Raw genomic sequence first — 27,641 nt, forward strand, 5'->3', positions numbered from 1 at the left:
AAGAGACACAAAATGACTGCAAAGACGCAAAGCGACCACAAAAAAGTGGCTAATAAACTATGAATGTAAATGTGTCTTACTGCTATATAATCCAGTAATTTTGCTGTACATTTTTGCAGAAGAATATGATGAACAATGCGTGCATTCACACAGCATACGTTTTATTAAATCTGGAATTATTTAAGGTTATACCAAATAATAAAGGTCTAACTGTGAGGTTCCAACTGAAACTCCTCCTGTGTGCCAAAGGTGGAGGAGAACTACGATGGATGACGCAAACACAGCAACTCTTATCATCTGGTGATCATACACCAAACAAAACATACTTCATAGTATTATATTCCAATTCTGCCAACAGATGCTAATACATACTAGACAGTGGACAGCTTTAATACCCCATCCACAGCACAGATACACACACACACACACACACACACACACACACACACACACACACACACACACACACACACACACACACACACACACACACACACACACATCTCTGGATTAGTAATCAATCCTGTGCTTTTCCTCATCTCTCCTAATGAGAGGAGATGCTCAGCAGCAGATCCCCACTCTAATCTTTCTGCTAACAGAAAGCTAATAAAGGGCCCAGAGTCAATTACTGACCAGAGGAATGAACATTTGATGAAGCGGTGATAAGTCAGTGAGCCACAACCACCAGCACTTTCATATTCTCTCCTGGGCTCATGGAAGGAAGAGAGAATCAGAGAGAGGAATTGCCATTTTGCGAACACAAACACATAACGGCAGCCACCATGAGTCCCACTCTGGCTCTGAACTAAAGGAGGACCACAAAACCGCAAAAGAAAAGCAGAATTGCTGCAGATTTCTCCTGAACCTTTGCAGGTTCTGCTGGTTCCACATGAGACGTTTACACTCAAAAGGTTTAGAAAATGATTTTGCACTTGAGGAACTAGGTTACAATAGGTTGTCTTTAGATGTAACCAAATCTACAAAAGCATGCAGCAGGTCTGAAATCACATTTCTCACCAACCTGACCCTGCTTTTGGAAGCTTGGCTGACTTGTTTTTACTGTATTGGTTGGTCAGTTGAGAGGTGGAAAAAAGAATTGAAACCATAAGTTCTTTAAAAGTAAAAGAAGAAATACATCTGAAGTCCATGCCCTCCAAAATAACACATACAGGTCTTTTCTGATATGTCGCCTGTGTTTATTTTACTCCTCTGTGGTTGAGGTTTGTTGAGGTTTGTTGAGGTTAAAGTTCACAAATATCTTTGTCGGTTGAGGGAAAGTTGTTGGTTAGATTAGTGAACGATGGTGAAACCAACGTTGACAGTTGGTAGGAAACAGGAAGTGATGGTGTTAAAGTTTTGTTGAGCCATCCATCAACCCTGACCTCCTCCGGCTGTGTCTCCATTAAAGTCACCTCACTTCCTCCTTTGCTCTCGTCATAATTCCAACTTCTATTAGTACGCTTTCATTTAAATGTAAACAGATGTCATTTTTGGTATATTTTTCTGAAACGACTTCACTTTATCCCCAGATTGTATTTCATCCTGGCCTGAAGTCCTTTCTAAATGTTATACTTATCCTTTATTGGCTGTTTTGTCAGTTGTAATGTTTGCCCAATGTCAGATTTTTGCTTTTATTGTTCTATGAATGCTGAATGGACTGCAGTTATATAGTTCATTTCTCATCTTAGTAAAGTGTTTCGGGTGGAGATGCAGCGAGAGAAGGACCACCACACAGGGACGCTGACGGGTTCTGGACAAACGCGGGGGCTGAGAGAGAAAGCATGTTTACCGGTTCACACAGAAGGAGGTGTTTTTCATTTGATGGAGAGCAAGCTGAGGCCAACACAAGGTCATCCTCCGCCTCGGGAGGGGGGATAATGGGAATCTCACATTCATCACTTAGAGGCCGAAAACCCAAAGCAAAGGTGGCAGAAGCATCTGAGCTACAGTGAAGCCTCACTGTCATGCAATGACACATTTTAAAAAAGGATTGCACATTGACTATAATACACTAAGGATGCAAGAAATGACTATTTCCTAGAAAACCAATTAACTGTTTGGTCCATTAAATATCAGAAAAGTGAAATACAACCATCAGACCCATCATTTTGAATGCTTTGTAGTTCCACTTTGTGTGCATACATATATATATATATGTATACATATATATATTCAAAATGATTGTATGGAGTCCTGATAGTGTGTGATATAGAGAGCATTGTCACTCAGGGATACTGGTAAAGAAATGAATGCTATGATCCAATTTGAACCACAATGCATTGCTTATTTATTCATCTGCTCTTTCAGATTTACAGTACTACATGCCTGCAGCACGCATTAGTGACTGTGCTTTGAGGCAATCACCTGTGTACATATCCCATCATGACTGATGGAACACGCTGTACGTTATGTAGCACATGACGCGCAAACCATGAAAATCTCTATAAAAATGATCATTTCACGATCTAAAAATGGAACGGTGTGCTCTGAATGTCATTTGCAAATCAATATTTATCTAATATTTGCAATGAAATTAGATATGCTCGTGTGATTGGCAAACTACGATGATTACAAGCCAACATCTGGGTTTGTAACATACATTTTTGATAACATGAAAATCAAGGGTGAATGTGTTCAAGCAGCTACATTCATTACAAATATATATATCTGTAATCTGTATGTTACAAACAAATAAAGTATTCAGCATCATTTGACACCATTGCATATATCACCATTACAGTGAAGTCAGGATTCTGCAAAAATAAATACCTTAATAACATGAGAATCAGTTTGTTTTTTCTTTCTGTATTGAAGTATTTTCCTGGTATCATTGGGTGCATAGAATTCGGATAAAAAATACCCAGTAAAATGTTTGCAACATCAGTATTCATTCGGCAAAGGTGTTTCCATAATCAATTTAGAACATCAATTATTTTTGGACGAAAAGCAAATACCTCCTCGTGTGAGCGGACAACTTATTTTTTCTCACAATTTTGGATATTTTATTGAATTTTGCTGTTTCCATTCAGCATTACTAATACGATACTTCAAAATGTGCACACAGTAAATGTGAATGGAAGCCTGACTTGTGACACTGTGGCCATGAAGAAGATAACACAGGAGGAGAACTGATCGAAACACTGTCACATAAACTGATATGACTGAGTAAGTCAATAGCAAAGGGTGGTTGATTTTTATATTTCCTTGAGTTCATGGTCCTTGTCCAATTACCGAGGCTCTCTGCCCCAAACATGCCAAACATCTGCTTGTATTACTTCGCGTGGAACGGAAATCAGAAAGTCTAAAAAAAAGTGAGGGGAGTGTGAAATCAGTGGGAGTCTTCTGACCCGCGGGGGGGGGCAGTTTGACAGCTTAAATGAAGCGCTCAGCCGACGTATCAGCGCACCGCAGGAGCCGTCTCCGAGCTCTGCTGCAGCTTTACACTTTAACTTCATTTCCAGAAAGAATTTTTTCCACTTGAATGACGGCGACCAATCGTCCATTTCACAGGAAACAAAGCTGTGAAAGGTTTTTATTTATGAAGCTCTGTCTGATCAAAACCAGCTCACACATTGTACCTGAAATGCATTTTTGGGATAAAGGAGGTAATGTGTGTGTGTGTGTGTGTGTGTGTGTGTGTCAGGGTGATGGATAGACTAATAAGTGATGTTATGACTGCATGGTCAGTGTGGCATATGAACTGATAAATGAGGTTATTCTGAGCTTGTACACATCTCTGGGTCTTTTTGGAATCACAAAGTTACAATGGGGGAATCTATAAAGAAATACAAAGCAGGACTAAAATGTAAATTATTATTAATTTTCCCGAACATAAGAATGAAAAATCTGCTTCAAAGGCATCTTAACACTTCAAGGAATATGATATAAGTGTGGGAATACCTTTTGTTGTCCTATAAGTACAGAGGACAGGACCTCACTGTCCCAAAACCGACCTCCACTAAGAAGCTTTTCTGCAGCAACGCAACATTTTAAATTGCTTACAGCAGCTTCTGACTTTGTTTTACAGGAAAGCTAGGCTACACATCGCACAACAGGAAATGTTTTTGCCGTGTCAAGTACTGTATTAGCTGACTTTATCCCAGTTCCAGCCTTTTGACTCCCATTTTAAGCTTCTTAGCGTATCTGAAGGAAGGCCCACAGGCTGATCTAAAAAGGATATTGTCTTGCTCTTATCTTTCCTCTTTGGCCTCGGGACACGACGGATGCAGAGCGATAGAGGAGGAGAGCTTCTCTTTTGTTTTGGCTCACGAGCGTCCAAGCGAATACATGATGTGGCACAAACATGAGGCGTGAACTCAGAGACTACAAAGCTACAGAGCAATCAGCGACTGTTTTAAATGTCACAGCAAAACCGCACTCCTCCGCTGAATATATACAAATCTCAACAATGGCTGTGAGTCATCATGAGACAGATTCATTTTTTAACAGCTTTGGGAGACTCAGACGTGTGATATGTTCTACGGATCAGAAAACACAGAAACAAATATTTCCTTCTGCAACGTAACTCATGAAGAGACGGCTCAAAAGAAGCGAGTCACGATCAGCACTGAGGATAAATGTGTTTGAACAGCTAAAATAGCAGCGATCTGTAATGCCCACACAGTCATGAATTGCAAAAATATATCAGTACACAAATCTGAAGCAATTTACCTAAATCATTTCTGCAGAAGTGCATCTCCAGATCTTTTGTTCTGCTTACTTTCAGGAATAAATTGTTACTCCTTTAACCTCAGATGTCTGAGAGGACTACTCTATCTGTCTGATCAGTCTTTCATGCTTTTAGGTTGTAGAAAGTCCGCATTACTAATAGATGCTATTTTGTAAGAAGGGGTTTGTTTGTTCATGGAAAAGTTAATATTGTACAATGTTTCGGGCAAAGGAACTGGAAGTTTAGCAACAACACGTGTGCAGATTTAATAAGGAGAAGTTTTCTTGCTGGGAGAACCAGTGGATTGTGCCCTCCAGGTTGGGAGGTAATAACTGCCCCTGTCAAGGGAGGTAAAGTATCTCAGGTTCTTTTGCAAAGAGTGATGGTTTAAAGAAGCGTGTGATGGACAGGCGGTTCGTTGCAGCGCAAGCAGCGATGCTAGCGTTGTACCTGACTGTTGCGGTTTAACATCTGATCAGGAGGCCTCCTGGACGCCTGCCTTTATGGGCCACATCCAACTGTTAAAAGGTCCCAAAGGTAGACCTAAAACACGCTGGAGTGATTATATCACCTTGGCTGAGAACACCTCGGGGCTCCCAGGAAGAGCTGGAGAGGGTTGCTGGGGGAAAAAAAAACCGTCTGCTGGCCAAAGTGTTTCTGCCGGCCCCGGGTAAGCAGAAAAGACGGACGGATGGATGGAAGGATTCTCCCTGTTTCTGTGTCAAGTGTTTTATATGCAGCATGCAACAAGCTGGAATTAACAGGCAATGTGTTGCTTCAGCTAAGCTCCTCTACAGACTTCACAATATAAACAGAAGGCGACAACCTCAGGTTCTGCCGAGTGAAGCCGAGGCGAAAGTGTCTTAAAACTGGAATTCTGTCCACTGACCTCGGTTGCAAAAAAGTCTGATTGTGTGGAAGTCTATGAGACAATGACTCTACTTCTCTCTTGATTTATTCCCTCAGTAAACATTGTAAACATGAGTTTATGGTCTCAATCTCTAGTTTCAAGTCTTCTTCAATACAGCATGATGTTCATTTAGTAAATGATGCTCCATTTAGAGTCAAACAGACCATAAAGCAGGGGATGCTTTAGGGCGGGATTATTGTGATTGAAAGATTTCTACCAGAGCCATATATGGCGTCTCTCTTCCAAATATGGTAACTCGAACTCGAAGCTTCAAAACAGCAGTCCACGAACCGAGGTGTTACGTCACGATGACTACGTCAAGATGACTACGTCCACTTCTTGTAGACAGTCTATGGTCCAGGTTTAGCACTTTTGGAATATCAGCTGATCAAATCACAGTTTAAACCTCTTCAATCTAACCACTGATTAGACTACAGAGGGCCAGATGTTTCAACATTTGGAGCCTAGCTGCGACATTCTGGTTCTATAATGATCCAGGGTCACTGAATTGGAAAATATATTCAACAGTTCCAACAGTATTCTGCTGCGACACTGTGGGGACACGGACTAAATGTACATTTGAATCATTACATTTTTTCTTCTTTTGGGGGCAAAACTATTTCAAATGTAAACAATACATTTAGTGTCTGATTATTGATGGAAAGAAGAAGTAAAACAGCAGATTCCAAAGTTTTCAACAGCAGTGTTTGGAAATCTACTTTATTGCCTTCAAAGACAGTAACAAACGTACTTGTTGGCTGAACTGGTTAAAAGCCATTTTGGTTTTAAAACTGGATGAATGTACCTGCATTCACCTCCAGTAAAACAAATGCTGCAATGATGAGTATTCAGTAGCCCATGCTCCACTGCTAAATTAAAGAAGGTCAGTATGCTGCAAAGAGAAGTTCAGTCATTGTGGACCATCACTGCGTTCAGTCAGACACTTGTGAGACATGCAGGAAATGTATACATGAAAGCAGAAAACCTTCAAGGGCTTGGACTGGATTTTAAGGTGAGAATTAAAACTGTTGGAGCTTTTGATGGTAAAGTAATGAGATCCAACTTTCTGCTTCTCGGCTTCTTGGTTTGCTGTTGTGAGATAAAAATCAGAGGAGTCACGAATCGGCGTGGCTGAGCCGATGAGTCACTGACTGAGCCTGCACCTTCCTCCTAATGACTTGTGACTTGGTGGACGGCTCCGCAGGCAGCCTCCCGTGGAGCTAGTCATTAAAACGGTGAGTTATCATGGAGTGACTGACGAGACGCTTTCATAACCTTGTAACAGCTAGAAACGGTTCCCATGTGAAGTTGGCAATGTTGTATTTCATGTGTCCTTCAGGTCAGTGGTTCCAAATCTTTCGTCCTTCTTTCAGTTTTAGATTTTTCTAAATCAACTTTCTTTAATGTTTATAGCTCAGTTTCTTCAACATAAATTTAATGATAGGCGTCTTTAGACTTTACAACACTGGAGTTATTGGAAACGTTTCGATCACATCAGAAACAATCCTACTTAGCCACCACTGGAATCAAATTTTCCAAATAACACTGTTGTTATCAGTGTAGCATGTTCTTTATATTCAACTGTGCAGAAATGATCTATACTAAGCAGAATGTGACCTCCTATTTTTAAGTGACGACAAAAAATATTTGTTTAAATAATTGATGTCCAGACTTTTGTCAAAATGATCCAGCAACATTGTATTAACTATGTTTACGTACCACTAAATGCCAATGTATTTTTATCATTTGCTTTATATAATTACTTTAAACTTCATTGTCACTGCATAGATCACGAGCACTGAGACAACCAACTGCAGTTAAGGTTCTAACCAGAAGTGCAATTGCAGTAGTACAAATGTGTACTATACGAGGCTGTCATCATACGCTGTCCATAGCTGCACCTACAAAACGTATTGAACTGTAATTCTTGGATACAACCCACAAAAACAAATAGCATGATATTGTGGGTTTGTTGCCTAAACCTAACTGCAGCTGTCTCAGGGTAACAATCGTTGAATAAAATGACTCACGAAAAGCCTAAAATGCTTCATCAAGACAAGAGGAATGTCCTTAAAATGACACTTTCCCAAGAGATCAGGTTGGTTATCCACGTAATCATGAACCAGGAAGTATAAATAGCAACAAACTCCATGTAGGGAGGAGGTCAGAAGACCACATTAGTGTCCAGTGTGAAACCAGAAGTATTAATCAGAACTGTAATTTATTCGCTTCAGATTATCTTCATTTTCAGGCTGGTTTTGTGGAGTTGGAGCTAGTCATGATTACGAGTTATGCTAAGCTAGCTACTGAAGTTATGCTGAATGTATACACATGCTGCTTCTGCTTTTTATTGATGGTTACAGTGAATAAAGATCTACCCGGCTTTACACTGTGATCTGTAGCTTTAGCTTCTATCTTTATCTTTTTAACCTATTTCACTGCTGAATCAGCAGTATAATTGTATATATATATATATATATATATAACTGTGTATAACTTTTTGTAAGATATCATACAAACTCTGTTATAAATGGAATAAACAATAAAGCGTATATATAATCTTCCAAACCCCCCATAAAAGATTATTGTGTGAAGTGAATAGCAACATAATAAACACTTCAAATTGCCACATAATCTATGATATTTAAACATTGTAAAATATGGATGTTTTTTCCATGCTAAGCAAACCTCTAAACACAAACTCAACACCCCAAACAAGATTTCTTTTCGTCTTTTCTCCGTCAGAGTCGACTTGGTGTTGACCTGATATTGAGCTGATGTGCATCAAAACAACACTTCCCACGAAGAGCCCACCTTGAGATATTGACATTTCTTCGACTCAATATGCTGCGGCCCGCGGGACGACCGCCGCGCTCCTCTTGAAAAACCTTGTTTTGATGTGACTCAGCATCAAATCTGGAGTTTGATTTGAAAACAAACTGTTTTTCTGATTATGACGGCGCTGAGTGTAAGAAATAAAAAGGGTGGGGGATGGACTTGTTCTACAAAAACGGAATATTTTATAGGAGAGCCTACGGGTTATTATGATGAACGTACCGAGATAAGCTGAGAAAACATTAGTAGAGCCTGTGCAGCGATGATCTGTGTTACTGAACACAGACGCCATATGTTTCCTCTCCTTGACTGATCTCTCTCTGAATCGCTCCAGACTGACTATCACTCCCAGAGTAACACACCACGGTCTGATGAAGTAAAGTGAAACCACTTCTCATTCCTCTTTCAGTATCCTCTTTTCCATCCCCCCCCACCCACCAACCACCACCACCACCACCACCACCACCCTGCAGCTCCCTCTACGGTGATAAGTATGTGTCACCGCTCTCCGTTTAATGGGAGCAGAAGAGGCTAATAAACGGCAGACGCATCCCATCCGGGGATTCCCAGGTAATCGAATAGGCGAATTATGCGCCGCATTCACTGGTGTGTTCTGATATTCCTCCAGACTAATGAATTTATAAATAAACACACGGACAGGGGGGATGGTTGTTTGGAGAGAAGATGGAAGAGGAAGAAGAGGCAAACAGATGCAGAGACAAGTTATGGAGCCACCATGGGAAGGAGGACGAAGGAGACGGAACAACACAACGCTGATGTAGATAAATAGATGGAGGTAAAGAAGACAACATCACTGCAGCGGTACTTCACTATTATATTATATTACACTTTCGCTTCTTCATGGCTTTCGCGGGCAAATCAGTCCAGCAGATCCTGTTATTAATACAAAGGTTCTTTTGTAACTTTTCAATGAAGTTTGGTCAAGTTTTAACACGCGACTAAAGGCCTTCTCCGTTCTGGGACGTTATCAGATTTTCCAACAACAAACTGACACTTAGAATGGGCCAAAAATCCACAAGCCTCTGCTCCAAGGAAATTCATTTTCCTTGAATTATTTTCCGTTAAGATAAGATAAAATAAGATAATCCTTTATTAGTCCCGCAGCGGGGAAATTTGCAGGCTTACAGCAGCAGAGAGTAAAGTGCACACAAGAGACATAGTAAAAGAAAGACAAGATGAAAATAAAAAATGAAATAAAAAAACAAGTATTATAAATAAGCAATAAAAAACAGTAGAAAATCAACAATAACTGAAAAAACTATTATAGCTATAATTGCACAGTGTATTGTATTGCACGTGTCATGTGTCATGTGGTCTGCTGGGAGCAGAGCTGGTTGTGCAGCCTGACAGCAGCAGGAAGGAAGGACCTGCGGTACCTCTCCTTCACCACCGGGGGTGAAGCAGCCGGTGGCTGAAGGAGCTGCACAGAGCTGCCAGGGTGTCCTGCATGGGGTGGGAGGTGTTGTTCATCAGGGATGACAGCTTGGCCATCACCCTCCTGTCTCCCACCACCTCCACCGTATCCAGTGGACACCCCAGCACACTGCTGGCCTTCCTGACAAGCTTGTTCAGTCTCTTCTTGTCAGCTGCTGAGATGCTGCTGCTCCAGCAGACCACTGCATTAAAAATGGCTGATGCCACCACAGAGTCGAAAAAGGTTAGTCTCCTCAGCAGATAGAGTCTGCTCTGACCCTTTTTGTATAGTGCATTTGTATGATTAGTCCAGTCCAGTTTATTGTTCAAGTGAACACCCATTAATCCTGTATTAGCATGCTGACGGGCTACCGACCAGGGAGCACCAAAGGCCGAGCCGTCTCCCTTTCTTCTGATTCAGCGTTACTCATACTTTCCAAGGATATCGTTGTCTCTGATGTCCATCGCTAATAAACGTCCAAGAACCTACTTAAACACCATAGAACAAGAAGCTTCTTCGACCTGCAGAACTAGCCTGAGAATTGTCCCGTTTTAAAGTTTTCTTAAGTGCCAAAGAAATCCAGTGCCGGTTGTCTGTAAATCCATGGGTCCACTGCAAACAGGAGCTGCTAATAGATAATTCATCATACTTTTACTGGAGACAGTGTGACTTAATGTAAAGAAATATAGGAGAAGTGGTTCCTGAAGTGAAAGAAACAAACACACTGTGATATTTCAGCCTCTTGGGGGGAGATCTGATTTCATAAATAATGCTGACAATGTCAGGATTTCTCAGACACCAAACTATAAAACAGTTTAAATTCAAACCAAACAGTAGCTGCAGGTAGTGTTTCACACCCCGTGAGTCTTCACTCAAGTGCTCCACATGGCAAACAGCTTGGAGACATCATCCCCCATCCTGCTATCCACTGCCAATACGCCGTTCAGATGGTATTAAGAGGCCCAGTTACCCTGTCAGCATTCTCAACCTCTGAAGGAATGAGAAGCAAATATCCCTCAGCATTTCTCCTCACAATCCTGCTGATTCAGAGATAATAAGGGCGGCTTCCTGAGGGTTTGTATTCGAAAAGAAGAAGCTGCAGAGTAATAAAAAAAGAATCTGATCGGAATGCCCCTCTGAGACTCCACCGTTTCTTCCAGTTTAGCTTTTATTTCACGTCCAAACACAAACCGATCAGAACATTTGCTTTGGTAAATGCTTTGCACTTCATGTCAAGGTCTGACTGTTCAGACAGGTTTGATTAAATGAGTTCAAACTCAGGGATTTAACAAATAACTTATTTTGTTTCTTCACATGTTTGCAAGACTATGGAGGATATTTTGGACAAGAAATCAAGTTCAAATCTGTGGCTCCTGCTGAGATATGCTTTTATTTGTCCATTCATTTATATAATTAAAGCTCTGGGTAAGACAACTCTACTAGTACTAGTAGAGTTGTCTTACTTACATATTTAAAATAGATTTCAACGTGTACTTCCATCCTAACAAGTGTGAGTATCGACTATACGTTCTGTACTTTCTGAGCTTGTTTTCATCTCACTCCAGATCCGTGAAGATGAAATCTTCGGGGCTTTAGCCTTCAAATAAATCTGCTGACTGAATCGGCACGAAAGTGTCCATGTCAACCTGTCAATATTTACAGCACTGAAGAAAAAGACGTCTCACAGAGTAGTTATATATATATATATATATATATATATATATATATATATATATATATATATATATATATATATGGCTATACTTTTTATATTATAGTATAAAAAGTTTTATACTGTCGTATAAAAAGTTGCCTATAAAAGTAGAACACATCTCTGATGTCTCATATACTACTTTTATCTGTATTTTTATTGGAGTTATCAAAGATATTCCATCTGAATAAAAGAGACATTTAAAAAAAAAAAAATGGTTTCTCTTTTTCTTCTGAGATAAAACTTTCATCTGGTCTCTGCTCTCTCGTGGGAACGTTTGATCAATGATTGATTATGACGTTTGCAGTGGGTTTGTGTCTTATTTAGCATCCAATTCTTGAAAATGAAAGAAAACACTTATTGCCTCACATTGTAGATGAAAGCTCACATCTCTGTATTGTAATTGTTTCTGGTGATTCTTCTTTTGGGCAGTTTTTCTATGCTGATCATGTGTGTTACATGTACAATCTCAATCTGTAAAGTAACTAAAGTTGTGAAGTAAATGAAGCGGAGTAGAAGTATAAAGTTGCACAAAAATACACAAAGTAAAATGACCTCAACATTGGATTTAAGTACAATATTATGCTACTTCTCGTCCCTTCTCGGCTCCTTGACAGTGGCCGCTGAGGCTCATGGGTAGTGTAGTATTTAGAGACAGGAAAAAATTGTATTTGTAAGAAACAAAGAGTAAGTACAGAACAAAAACATTATCTTGACCACTTCACAACGTTAACCAAGCGTGAACCTTCATTGTCAAGATATTACCCAGAAGACCAGCCTGAAAGATATAATAAGCACATGTCACATTAAATCAAAGAACACTTGCTGTGATTGGCTGCGAGCAAAACCATACAAATAGTCATTTGTTTCTAGATCTGGGAACAGAAAGGATCGATTGCATTTATAGTTTGACTGGAGAAGCTCTGTTCTAATTGGTTCTGTTTTATATCCGAGACCCAGACGTCGTGTAGGATCTTGCAGGAATGCATTAAGCAAATACTGCAACCTAAATATGAAAATGTTGTTTGTCATCACAGTGTGAGCACCATGTGACTTCAGCAACACCTTGATAAACTAACTGGATCCTCTCGACAGTGAAAGTGAGTAAAGACGGAGTCTAGAGACGAAGAGAAGCTGTGAGGATTCATGAGAAAAGTTTAGATAAGAGAGAAACTCTTTCCCAGCTAATCAGTCTCCTACCACCCGACTAATCACTATGGATGTGTCCTCCCTGCATTACCGCCAGTGTGTGCGTGTGTGTGTGTTTGTGTGTGTGTGTGTGTGTGTGTGCCGGGCTCCTATCTTTAACGCCCTGCTGGAAACGAACGCCGTCTAATTATATTACCGGAGCAGCGTATTGTGTGTGTGTGAGAGAGTTTTGGGATGTGTGTCTTGTCGACTGAGAGAAGGAACCTCCCGCAATCAATACATGGCGGATTACTCACAAATCTGCAGATAACCCAGAAAGTACATTTCACACACGGAGAGCTCTTTTATCAGATATTAGTGAGAAGGCGTAGTGCGTATGCTCACGTTTGATAGCATCAGGAATAAGAGGATTTAGGAGCAATTAGAACACCTGCTCAATGACCAGACTCCATTAATGAGTCACTTCTCGTGGATTTATCGTTATATTTGGAATCTGGGCCGACGGCAGCGTGCGCCACCGGACGCTGCAGAGCGACGGGGTGTTTGATCTGCTGTCAGCTGTGTGTACGGGACTTCCTGTTGTTCGTTTAGAGACTTGTTCACTTTGACATGGTAAGATTGATTTGTATGCATGCAGCTGTACTTATGCATGTGGAGAACAAAAAATGTCCACATGTTGGAAGGAGTACTTTGTGGAGAGTCATGAACTTGGAATTAAAGCCATCCGTCAGGTTTGCTTCGAAGTTCAACACATGAACACGATGAATAATGCTGATATATGTATATGTACATACGTATATGTATAAATACATATACGTATGTATATACATACAGTACCAGTCAAAAGTTTGGACACACCTTCTCATTCAATGGTTTTTCTTTATTTTTATTTTTTTCTACATTGTAGATTAATATTGAAGACATCCAAACTATGAAGGAACACATATGGAATTATGTGGTAAACAAACAAATGCTCAACAAACCAGAATATGTTTTATATTTTACATTCTTCAAAGTAGTTGAATGAGAAGGTGTGTCCAAACTTTAGACTGGTACTGTACGTATAGGGTGTAGCATGAGCTTCTCCCAAATATGACTACACAAATCAGAATTTTTTTCACTTATGCAAACAGTCTTGGTGTCGTTCTTCTCTCCCCGAGTGTCCTTCTAGTTACCTTTTTAAAAACAAGAACACAGCCAGAGGGTGAGGCCCAAAGTTTTCTCCTGAATCTCGTCTCAAACAGAACCCATTGAAGGATTAAAGAGCATGAATACTGCTCGGGGTGACAGCGTGCTGCAAAATCCTTTTTTCTTTGTTTTTGTCAACTCCTGGTTCAAATACCACCACAGATCAATGATCAAGGACTCATCCGTGTGGAAACGTTGGCCGACCGTTTGGTGTTAGCACAGTTAAAGGATTTCTGGGCGCCCTCTGTCCTTTGCTAATCCTAGAAAAAAAATTAAAACGCCAGCGCATAAATGTCAGGACACCGTCTTAACTGGTGAAATGTGAAGAGTCGCAGGACTGATCCAAATGTCAGAGAGATTATTCTGGGAGCAATCAGCATCCACTAATCAGTTCATTTCAAGCTTCCGTGACTCAACAGTTTATATCTGATCTCCTTCATGTTCATACTAAGGCGCATATTTTATGGGAGTTTTAAGGGCGTAAAGAATGGCACAATCATTTTTGAATCATGTTGGTAAAGCAGTGTGACCTCCACCTCAGACAAAATCAAGACATCTGCGTCCCCCGATGGGATACCGTGAGCCTCAAAACATATTGATAGCAACACAACGCCACTCAAATCTGGTAAACGACTAACGAGACCCCGCCCTTGGTCGATTGTTGCGGCTGATCACCCGTCTTACCTGCTTCCCTGGAGAGCTGCATGAAGGCGTCCACCCCTTTCTCCCCGTAGCTGCCCTCCGAGGCCACGGTGGAGACGTAGTTCCAGCCCATGGCCTTGACGATGTCCACCATCGCCTGGGCCTGGAAGCTGTCCGGCGGGACCACCCGAGAGAAGAAGTCGTACCGCCGGTCGTCGCTCAGCTCCGGGGCCGTGGATGCATAGCTGACCTGAGGGATCTGGAGGGAAAGAGGAAGAGGAGTTAGGACGGTGGAAACGTGTTTGATCGTGTCGGAGATCTGGAAAGAGAACTGTGCTTTAAATAATGATGCATTCACATGGAAATGTATGGGGAAAAAGATACAAATGAACTGATGGAACAGAGTTAGAGATGTCCCCCTAAACTCTGTTCTAAACGAAATCGGAATCGCTTCAAAATTTGTAAAAACTCGGAGTATTGATAAGGTTCAAAGTCAAGTGTTCCGCTATCGGTACTTCCTCTTCAAACATCCTCTCTGTTTATTTGTCTTTGTCTTTACTCTGACACACACACACACATCATGGCAGAGAGAACACAAAGATCCAAAGTGAGGCTACATGTTCCTCCATTAGACGCCGAGAACTCTCGTTGTCTCAAACTCAATAAAACCCTCACAGGTCAAGGGAGGAAGCAGCAGCAGTTTATCACAACATCTGGACAACAAGCAGAACATCAGTCTGCAGAAATGATCAGTGTTCTACTGTTTGGAGATCAGACGTCCATCCTCGTCCACTGCAAGTGCTGTTTGTAGCACTTATTGTATTCGTATTAGTCTGTTGCACTTATTGTTTTCGTAGTATTTTGCCTCTGCACTATACTTTTGCTCTGGTTTATGCTTTAAGATGCTTGTTTAAGAAAGGAGATGCACTTATGACTTCTGGTGACTAGTAGTTCTCTTGAATACCTATGTTGAATACACTTCCTGTAAGTCGCTTTGGATAAAAGCGTCTGCTAAATGACTGTAATGTAATGTAATGTAATGTAACGTTGGTCTGATCAGAAGAACAGGATGATCAATGAAAGATAATCACTGAGGTAATTGTTTAGCTGCAGACAGGTTTGAAAGATTTTGGAACTTATTCTTGCTTTAAAACATACAAGAATGATAAAGCAATGTCGATCTTATATTGATTTTTGTCAGATTGACATAAAATGCATCTTTCTCTTAATAATCTATTGTAAATATTTTAACTTTGGATGGCGTTGCCGTCTACTGTTGCTGGTGTCTGTTCTGAACTCACCCAATTTTACCGTATGTCTCTCGACCACTAGCATGACGACCGGTCTGCTGTCTGACTTTTCCACGTGAACGCAGCCTAAGGGGTTAAGTGTTGCTGCTCAGTAAATCTCCCCTGGATTAGTGAACATTGACCAAAAAACAAAAAAAAGCCAGGGAAAAGCATGTTTCTATCACCGTGTCCAACACAGAAAGAAAGGCAGAAAAAGACTGTAATATATTAATTAATGTATTTCTGCTACTTGAACAGCACTTTGACTGACGGGTACAGATAAGGAGCTGGAATGAGAAAAGGTGTGGAGACTAATGAGTAATTGAATACATTCTAGCACTGCAACATTATCGAGCTAGAGGAAAAAGTAAATTCAAGAGAGAAACTTTTCTCACTTTTTTTTTTTAAGTTGGCTGATAAACAGACGTGTCTTTAAAATATGGAGCTGCAGCTTAAAAGATTAAAACTAGAAATTGAGTTTTTTGGTTCAGGTAAAAAGTAACTTTTTTTTTTTCCTTTCTCAGAGCCCGTGCTAATATATGTAAGAAGCTGATAATAAATGTGGGAGATGAGAGCGGATTTCCTCCCGTTTGCTGGGAAATGATCTCGACGTGGCAAACGACGTGTTCGTGGTTATTACACAGGATGCGTGAGAGGTCAGGGATTATTTGATCTCTGTTCATCAAGGTCTTCACTACTGGACAGTCAAAATTAAATTCCATCCCTCAGGAAATTCTCTGAGAAACTCTTAAAATTTGCAAATCACTAGATAGTTCCTCCAATTACCCCTTTGATCTGCTGGGAGTGGAGATGCACTCACTCTCACGTTATGTCTGGCTGAAGAAGTTTGATGTATGCCGGAGAGTGTTGCTCTGTCTGTGTATGGAGGTTAAACACTCCTAGAAGTTCCTGTATATCCGCAGTTTATTAAACACGGCTCATTATTTGTAGTTTTTTTTTAATAATTAAAAAGAGAATACATGTTACTCAAGGACCGGGGTTTCCGCCATGGGAAGGCATAGAAAAGGCCGGTCAGGTGAACACACTTTGAAGAGAAACAGTTGTTGTAAGTCTGGTAATGCTTCAAATGTTCCACGCATGCTACGAGAGCAGAATGAAAGTGTTGCAGGTTTCCTACAGATGTCCCGTGACGCTCCAGTCACCTGTCGGAGTGATGAAGCCGAGGAGCCCCAGAGCTCTCCAGCTGCGTAAACGCATCGCTGGAACGTGTTCAGGCTTTTATGGCTTCTGACTCCAGATGTCTCAAAAGGGCCAACCCCGTCCGACCCGCAGTGATCGATGCTGCTTCAGGCCCACCGACACAAACGCAAATTAACTGTTGCACAAACCATGCAGAGCACAGCCCAAGGCATGCAAGCACATGAATATGCAGATGTGACACACACACACACACACACACACACACACACACACACACACACACACACACACACACACACACAGAAACACAAACACAGTGTGGTGTAGTTTTTGGTTGAATCTGTGGTGGAGGGCTACAGCATGAAAACACAGTAAAACCTCAGGGCACCAGAAACACCTCCAACCTGCTGTTACTACTTTACTCTGCACCATTCTCTCTCTCTCTCTCTCTCTCTCTCTCTCTCTCTCTCTCTCTCTCTCTCTCACACACACACACATAAAGTATTCCAGGAACATTGTGTGCAGGTTCATCACAGTTACTGGAAGCCATGGCACTCTCTGAGGCCATTTTCCTCCCAGAGAGAGCGAGAGAGGACATCTAGGAGTGTCACTTAGAGAGGGAGTGAACGAAGGACTCCGTGATTTACATGCTACTGTAGTTTGGGAACAAAATATGCAACTCACTCCTGACCCATGAACACTTTCTCAGCCGAATGTACTTCATGCATGGATGGATTACTGAGCGAGTCTTCCAGGCCCAGGGGCCCAAAGTGCCCCCCCCGCCTTCTCCTTTGGCCTTCAACTACAAAATGTCACTATAAGAGACACATGCCAACTAGGAGGAGACTCAAAATGACAACAAACAGACAAAGAAAGACTAGAGAAGGAAAATAAATACAAAAAAGGACAAAGCAACCACTGACAAAAGGTAAATCGAAAAGGACCAAAACAATTACATAGACACAAAATGACCACAAAGAGAAAAAAACGACTATAAAGAGAAACAAAATTAACCAAAAGAGATACAAAACTATTATAAAGAGACACAAAACAACTATAAAGATACTCAGCATGACCTCAAAGAGACACAAAACAACCGCAAAGAGACACAAAATGACCCCAAAGAAATACGAAAGACTATAAAGAGACACAAAACGACTATAAAGAGAAACACAATGACCACAGAGAGACACAAAATGACTTTGAAGAGAGACAAACAACAAAAATATGCTCAATAATAAGTCTGTCTGTCCCGCTCCTGGAGAAATGGTGGTGGTGTCTTTAAACTGCCCATGGCTTCATGACATGGTGTAGTAAAAGGTGGAGGTCTTTTTACTCAATCCAATGCAGAACCCTAGAAAAACTGCAGAGCCCTGATGTGCATACACATATATTTTAAGAGAAAGTGAGACCAGAGCCCAGTCAGACACGGTGATAATTAGATATTAAGCGGCCCGATCAAAAACGTAGTCAGAACAAGCCTGAACAGACCAACACAGAGAACACTAACAGCAGCAACAGCAGCACGATGATCTATCAAGTAACAAGCAGAGCATATAAAATAGAGTTAACAAATACTGCAAACCAGAAGAGTCATTTAAATGCTCCAAAGATGAATTCACTGAAATCATGTAAAGTCCTATTTTCACCTCCTGCAGCAACAATACAATATTCTGTAGCAGACAAGATCTGTAAATGAAAGACTTTTGGTGGGAGAATGCCATTTTCTGACACTATACATGTGCATGCATTCTGTCATAGTCTACTTTAAAGATTAAAGATACCCTACTCTCTATTGCCGGCTGTGCGTTGTTAGCTCCGTTCTGAAATGAGCCCACTTACACCTCGTCCACGACGCGACAAGCTCGAACACTTCTCTGTCACTTCTGCACGTACAAGCAATCCATTCGAAAGACAATCTTTTCTCAGGGCTCTCATAAGCCCAAATAACCCTTTGGAGTTGATGGATTTGGAGATGAACGGCCTCATCGCTTTCTGTCGCCGCTCCACCGACGGTCAGCTGTCTAAGTCTCACCAGGTGGATCATTTAAATAGCTGAATTCGGGCTGGTTTACATCTCCACCACCGAAATAGAATTTTGAGGACGAAAGTCACTCTTATTCATCATATCAGCAAACGCTCCAAACCAGAGGTTTCCAAACTGTGAGGAGAGGGATGGAAGGTGAGGATACTGTGGGTGAGGGTGCATGCAGGAAGCTATTTTTTTGTAGTTTTGGCTGCTGATTCGATTCGTCAATTTTTTTGATTTTGGGCTATTTTGCTTCCATAACACGTCTCCTTTCAGACTAGTGGTAAGAAAACATCCAAAATACACCCTGAGGTGTTTCTTTCCCTACTTTGGCAATTTGCGTTTGCAGTTTTCTCCTAAATTCACATTTAAAAATAAGTATTTCCAATCTCTAGTTTCAAGTCTTCTTCAATACAGCATGATGTTCATTTAGCAAGTTATGGTCAAATAGACCATAAAGCAGGGTATGCTTTAGGGCGGGACTACTGTGATTGACAGGTCCCTACCAGAGCCGTATACATTGTGTTCTCCTCATTCCAAATATGGTCACTTCTGCTCAACGGTTACTAAAAAAACAACAACATAAAAAACAACAACATGGCGACGATTGTAATCAAAGATGATGACGGCGAAATCGAGGAACTTGCGGCTTCAAGACATCAGCCCACCAACCAATGGTAGACATCACATTGACTACGTCCACTTCTCATATACAGTCTATGGTCTGAACAAAACATAAAACACTTTTTGATGTCATTCGGTGTGAAATACACTTCCCGCTCATATCCTTATCGCTGATGTTTATCAAGAAGAAACGTCCATGAATTGATCGTAAAAAGTCGCCGCAGATCTTGTCGTTGTCTGCACATCCATGGGTACTCTGCGATCCCCCAAACAGGAGAATCGAGGAATTACAATTGCAGTGACTCTCTGTAAGCGCTCTTAAAGGTGTCAGTGTTGCCTCCCGTTGATGGGATTCTGCTGCTGACGGACAGCCAGAGCAGGTTGATCGCAGTTACCGGAGGCGTGGCCATTGTGGCGTCTCTCACTCTGACAGCGGAGAAGAAACATGAAAAGAAATAAAGGAAATATAAAAAACAATACAAATGATTGAATGAATCATTGAAGAGGAGGATGAATCCACATTAGTCTGTCCCACTCTGTGCCTTCAGGGACACCTGCGTACGGTGAAATCCACTAAGTAAGCTCAAATTACCGGCGAGCAGTGAGATAAATGACAAGCCCGACGGGAGCCAGTGAAGGTACTATAAGGTCGGAGGCTTTTCATCCAACGTGATCCGAAAACCTGAGCAATGAAGTGTTGATTCATGGCTTTCTCTTCAGGAAGCAGAGAGTCCTCCAACTGTACTTGTTCTGTACCAAGATTACATTTATTTGCCTATTCCATCCAGTTGACATCCTTTGATATATAAAGTCATCTCAGACCAGCAGTCCTGACTGTGTCATGGTATTATTTGATATCCATTTGGAAGCACCGGAGTGTGAAACCTCTCACTTTCTACCTGCCTCTCTGCAGTCTATTAAACGGAACCCATCCAGAGCTGACACCTCCACCGTCGCCTGCAGGAGAGAGGGTTTTTTTGGGGGTAAATCCGCGGTGAGCTTGCACAGCACACTGGTGTCCCTGGGACAGCTGAGGGGGCGCCGGTGGTCATCACTGTGGAAGCCCACATGGTGAGACCACAGAGCAGTATCCCCCTTTACTTTTTATTTTTTGAAGCGCCACTGTCAGCACAAAAACGGACTCCATTTTCTCAACTCGGAGCCCCGAGGTCGTCGGCGACAATAAGCGAGGAAATGGAATGAGAGCAGCTCTCCATGTGAGTCTGCTGCTCAGCTTCAAAACTAGTTAGCCTTTACGCATTGGGTCAAGCACATGGACACTTACTGGGGCTAAGGCCCCCAGGATAATTTTGCAGAGGTAACTTTTTCAGAAAAGAACCGCACTTCTTACATTATCCATCACATTACAAACAAAGAACTCTGTATATAGAAGATTCCTCAACAAGTTTCTTTATTATTTTTCTTCTAAATGGTAAGTGGACTTGTATAGCGCTCTTCTAGTCTTCTGACCAATCAAAGCACTTTAACACTACATGTCATCATTCACCCATTAACACCCATTCATACACTGATGACAGGGGCTACCATGCAAGGGGCCACCTGCCCATCAGGACTCTAACCAACCATTCATACCGGTTTAGCCTCAGGGAGCAATTTGGGGTTAAGTTTTTTGCCCAAGATCAAACTGCCAATCCTCTGATTGAAGGATGACCCTGTGTCTAGAATAATTTAGATCATTTTAAGATCTTAGATAATAATTGAATGAGTCATAAGCATATGATAGACGCAAATGATCTTCTTTCCCAATCTCACAAAATAAATCCCATTAAAAAAAGGATTTTCTCTTGAGACCTTTAACACACAGGGTGTTTTTCTTTTTGCTGTTATAATAGTCAATATATTTTTATAACTATTGTTTTCGTCACACAGATAAAACATTTAATTGAAAAAGTTTTTGCAACTTGCAAATTCGAAAGCTGCCCATATGAAACGTTTTGATGCAGAATGTGTGCAGCCAAGTATTTCGCATTTACGTCACGCCCCCATGTGTTATGGCCATTTTCATGAGACTGTTTTTCATGATTCGGGTTTGTTTGAAACATCAACAGCTCAATCTTCACTCATACAGTAGACACAAGCTGCACTGAGCATCACGGGTATCAGTTTCAAACATCTACAAAACATCAGACTCTGAGACCTTTCACTTCCCAACGAACAATTCTCTTAACCATGACCACCGTGGTTCACTTACTACCCACCCTCACTGTTGTGTAACATAATCTGACCTCACCTCATCTCAAACTGTTGCTATGTGAGGATTCTGTGGGAATCCGTAAACTAAAAACATCTTCATTAGACCTAATCCATTGATGCTTCAAGAGACGCAGGAGAATCATGCAGAGATGCAAAGTCAGCCAGCTCGTCCACTCAGCACTAAAGTGATTTGATGAATTGCACAAAGACTTTTAATTAGTAGCTAGTGAGGCTTCGTGGAATCTGCAGAGGTGTCGTGCACTTTGTCTTCCCAAACCCTGTGACTTTCAGCTGGTCAACAAGTCCGCCACAAAAAATTATATAGATCTTGAACCTGATTGCATGAAATGTGACTTTGATTACTAACTGGACCTAAACAGGAAAGATCAGGGGTCAGAGCAGAGGGAACATAACGGGTGGAAGGATTTTGTCATGGCGACGGCTAAATCGCTGAACTCAAGGTTTCAAAACGGTAGTCCACAAACCAATGGGTGACATCACGATGACTACATCCACTTCTTAATTACAGTCCACACTCTATCCTCACGCGGCACCCCCACTTAAATCTCCACGCATGTAAATGAACAGTTGTGATTGGCCGGTCCGAATCCAGGACATGTGAGGGCTAAATGTTTGGCATGCATGTTCTGATGTTGAATCCAGAAGAAACAGATGAGTAAATATAAATACAAGCGAGTGGCATGAGGAATAAAAAAAAAAAAAAAAAAAAAAGAGCTGTGTGGTTGAAGGCCAAAGTTTGGCAGCGACCCCCCACCCCACCCTCTGGACCCCTTTGATAGATTAGACTCATGAGCGGCTTGGTCATCCCTCTCTCCCCCTATCATACCTGCCTGCTGGCGTCCCTCTTTCTTCCCCTGGACACGGAAAGGTCGGCACCTTGACAGCTTCAATAAAACACAACCTGTGCCACGATGTGACAATGGCTAAACCCCGGCATTGATCCGAGACACAGAGGCAGAGCGACAGAGGATGGAGGGGGGTGGGTGGGGGGGGTCAGTCTGACAGAAGCAAAACGTGACCTGAGCTGCAAGGTGACAGCGAAGAAAGCCACATTGATCCACGACAGATGGCAATAGAGAGGGGGGGGGAGAAGAAAAAAAAAGAAGGAAATGCAAAGATGGAGGAACAGAAAAAAGGGTGTTGGAGTAAGGGCAAGGAATGACAATGCAAACGGAGAGATCTAAAATTGATTGGAGGGCCCAGAAGCTTCTCTGTACCTGAGTGGAATAAGAAAGAAGGCAAAGTCATTCAGAAAGAGAGAAGCAGCCCGGGTGGCTACAGCCATGCACCGAACACGCTTATTGACATTTCCATCTGACATTTGCGCTCCTTCAATGGCGGAGGACTCGCAGCTTATTGACCTTCTGCCGAACGCCGCTGTCTATTAAATGAGCGTGTTTGTCTGTGTGATTTGTGACGGCTGGTATTGGTTCTGGCCTGTGGACCTTTTTTGGCCTCACGTGTCTGGCCGGAAGTGTTCGTCAGAGGGGTTGAGGTCCAGGGTCAGAGGTCAGAGCCCGACTCTGGATACAAAACAGGTGGAAGGATGACGGTTTCGTAAACTTTTATACCATGCTGTGATGCATGAAATAAGTCCTTTCTAATGGGAAGTTTTTTTTAGAGCAGAACACATTTAAAACAACGATCCTGTGAGCAGTTGAACCACGTTTTTGCATCAGAACTCAAGGTATACCTGCAGGTAACCATAGCGACAGTACTTCTGCTTGATGCTCCATTAGGGGATAAACTCTCACTGCCATGGATGATATATTGAAACAAAGAGCACACAGTCGTACTAGCAGCTCTGCCAGGCTGTACTTTGACACAGCAGTGCTTTGAGCTGAACGCTAACATTTAGCAGCTTAGTTTAGTGTGTTAGCATGCTACGATGAGCTAATTAGCTGTAAACACAAAGTACAGCCTTTAAAGGTGGAGGATTGGATCGCAGCACATTGTTTTTCTTTTGGTCGGAGGCGATAAGACACACTGAAATAGAAAATTGTGTCAAATATCAATGTAAATCATAATTATTGCAATTGTGGGATTAGTAGGACGTTTAATTGGTTTAAATTGGGTTTTTTTTCTAATTGAAATCTAGTTTTTTGTTAAAAATAAATGTTGATGGCGTCATTAACCTCCCAAAAAATAACATGTCTACTGCCACTTTGAGTTTTACTAAATAGCTCCAAAACAAAGTGCTCATTAATGGATTTCCGTACGTTATACTTTATATGTGTGTGCGTCTGAGTGTGTGTGTGTTTGCAGGAGAGGGTGGTGTAGCTTAAAAATAGAAAAACAATATAAAAGAAAATATGTGAGTTTTTAATTACCATGGCAACCACAGTATCTCTGAAACAAGGCAACACTGAACATTAATATCGTTGATCAAACACATTGTATAAATGCACAGAAGTGTGTGTACACAGTGTGTTACGACATTACATTCGCAGCCCTGGTTTCCTCTCTCATCACTGTACCTCCATATCTCTGTTATTAAGCCAGCGGGGCCACATCTGGTACAGTGCCAGACGAGTGTGAGCCCTGAACCAAATGGAGCTGACAGGGCCTACACAGCACATATGGCACCGAGCGCCGAGGCCGGAACAGATGTGTTTACCGGACGCCACTCAGCGGTAAGTGTGAGGGATTTTACATGTGTGATGTTTGGATGTGTCATCGTTCTGACACAGAGGCAGTTGTAGAGGTTTTCAACAGAGGATCTTTGTATGAGTGGAAAGAGGAGAGTCAGTGTTCAAGGGTTATAAAAACCACGCTGATGAGACATTCTAGGACTCAGTTTACGCTTGGTTTAAAAATGCTTGTAGGGCGTGATGGTGTGGGATGCACTGAGAAACGCTAATGCATTGTTGGTGTTGGTGGAGATTTTCAGCTCTTTGGTGATCACCCTCCAGCTGTGGCAAACAGCACAGCCACCCACACACACACACACACACATACCATCATGTCGTCGGTGTAGAGGTTTTGATGTAAATGACATTAGCTGTGTTGTCATAGATGTTGCCCCTTTTTTATTCTGGGAAAGTCAAACACGTTACATAACGTTTATTTCAGTTGGATTCTATTTGTCCAGTAACCCGGAGCAATTCTATTTCGACATTTGTTTGAGGAGAAATCGAATGTATTTAATAGCAAATGTTTTATTATGAACATACAAGTGAATTTCAATTTTCCATGAAAGAAATGTCACATTTTTTTTTTTTTAAGCTGTCAATTATTGTTGGTAATAAAGAAAAAGGAAATCTGCAGGTAAGATTTTAAAATTGAAATCTCTAATGTCGGGCGGTTTGGTTTGCCTTTAACGCTCCTCAACACTTAAACTATTAAAAGGTCTTAAATAGAAATACATTAAATTGAGCACCATGGCCAGCATGCTTTAATGAATGGAAAATTGAACGTTTGATTTTCTAAAGACATAAAAAAATATATAAAGCCGTCTAAAATCAAAGTTTAATGAAAATTATAATCATTGACTGCTGTTAAACGGTGGGAGGCCACATTGATGAAAGGTCATAATTCAGAAGCTGTAAATCCTGAATAAAACATTTAAAAAACGTTTGTGATAACAGCATATGGAGAGAACACAAAGGACTTCATTCTCATTTAGAAATGTAAAAATAATCTAAATTTGGGCCCAGCAGGCTCCAGTAGGTGACTGTTGGCCTGCAGTCGGAGGAAATTATAATCAATCGGAACACATACCAGCCACACAGGCAGAGACCCGCTGAGTCCTGCTTCATTTAGTAACATCCCTGCGACGTCGACGTCTGTGTGAGTGCATGTGTGTGTTTGGGTATGACGGGTAATTAGTGCAGTTCAAGTGTTTCATATGCAGATAAAATTAGATTAAAGACATTTACATTCACCCTCAGATCACGTATATGACTACATTCCATCTTTGATCAGAGCCCAGTCCAGAATCCAGTCCAGAAGGTGGTGGTGATGCGCCTGAAGCTGTTTGGTAACGTTCAAAAACACTAGAGGAAGAAGAAGAAGTTCTCACGTATAGTGAAGCGTCATCTGCATAGACAGCTATTTGAAACACACAGATATCCAGCTGTGCGTGTTTTGAATTTATGAACCATATCTACATTGATTGATCCAGACTCCCAGTCTGATTGTGAGCTTCACGACAGGCACGAAATACAACCAATGAACAAAACCATACAAACACTGTTCATTTTATCCCATGGAGCCGACACGTCTCAAACCTCCTCCAGACGTTTGATAATGCTTCTTGAATGCATAACAATGATTTTTGAACGTAAATAGAATGGAAGTCGTATGCAAGCTGTGCTAATCATCCGGGATTACTTTTGTATGACGGTACACTAAATCTAGCATGATATATATAGGGAAAAGAGGCTGGCAAGCTTGTGCAGGATCAACGGCACGGATCGCCCCTCATAGGATGTTTTATTTGTGTGTGAGAAAGAGAGAGAGCGAGAAAGAGAGAGAGGTGGGGGGGGGAGACTTTCTGTCCTAATCGCCCTTAATTACAGTGACCCTGCAAGCTCCGGGTACAGCAATCACTGATTTCATCACAACCTCTCATTTTCTGTGATATTCTCCTCCCCTCTCTCACTCAGCCAACACACACACACACACACACACACACACACACACACACACACACACACACACACACACACACACACACACACACACATGCAGGGGCTGACATTTTGGCACAAAAACACGCTCATACAGAAATACACACACGTAGGCGCCCGCATTCATCAACATGCTGTTATTTTCCCAGCCTGCCGACGGATGGGTAAATGAAGCAGAAAGCTTACAACCTCAGATGTTTATACACTCTCTGAGTCACCGCCTGTTGTCGTATGTGTCGTTGAGTGTCATTTCATGTGTGTACATTGTTATTATCGCTATATCTGCACCACGGCGCATCCGCATTCAGCTAGACTGTGATGCAAGCGAGACCAAAAAAAATCCCGATCACTTCCTTTATGCTTTTATCCTCCTCCCTCGTCTCCTTCTCCCTCTTCTAATCCTTCTCGTTGTCTCATTTTCTTGCGGTTTCTCCTTCCTCTACTCGACCTCCTCATCAGCAGAGGAACTCATTTTGAAACATACAAAAGGGATGAAACTGGAGCAGAGGGTGACAGCTCTGATAGTCATCTGATCGAAATAGGCCAGTTAGATGTAACTATAGTACATGTGTCACTGTATGGAGTCTAAATGTATGCAACCACATGATAATTAAGGTGTTTAGTGTATCTCTTTGGGGCGGCGAACTCTGAAAAGTGAAGCCAATGCGGAAGTGCCTTAAAGCTGCATTCTCTCTAATGTCCAGCAGGGGGCGACTCCTCTGGTTGTATAGAAGTCTATGAGAAAATGACTCTACTTCTCTCTTGATTTATTCCCTCAGTAAACATTGTAAACATGAGTTTATGGTCTCAATCTCTAGTTTCAAGTCTTCTTCAATACAGCATGATGTTCATTTAGTAAATGATGCTCCATTTAGAGTCAAACAGACCATAAAGCAGGGGATGCTTTAGGGCGGGGCAACTAATACTTCCTCATTTCACAACAAAAACATAACTAGGTATCAGCTGACTGGAGGGAAATTGCGAGCTTCAAAGTTTCTTACTTGCTGTCTGCCATTTTGTAAGTAATTTCAAGGGAATATGACAATAGGAAACGTGATTTCTGTTTGAAAATACAAACATTGGAAGACAGCAGTAAGTATCACCCCATCGTTTTAAGTGACTTTACCTCCTGT

General features: G+C 41.6%; 1 protein-coding gene across 1 annotated transcript in view; it reads right to left on the reverse strand.

Moving 5' to 3' along the window:
• LOC129105177 (metabotropic glutamate receptor 7) overlaps positions 1-27,641 on the reverse strand; it is a 235,651-nt gene that overhangs the window by 139,211 nt on the left and 68,799 nt on the right. Inside the window, exon 2 of the mRNA XM_054616064.1 lies at positions 14,582-14,798. Within this exon, the coding sequence (XP_054472039.1) occupies positions 14,582-14,798 (217 nt within the window). The remainder of the gene's footprint in view (positions 1-14,581; positions 14,799-27,641) is intronic.

The sequence above is a fragment of the Anoplopoma fimbria genome, chromosome 17 (assembly GCF_027596085.1).
Source record: "Anoplopoma fimbria isolate UVic2021 breed Golden Eagle Sablefish chromosome 17, Afim_UVic_2022, whole genome shotgun sequence".
Taxonomy (NCBI): Eukaryota; Metazoa; Chordata; class Actinopteri; order Perciformes; family Anoplopomatidae; genus Anoplopoma; species Anoplopoma fimbria.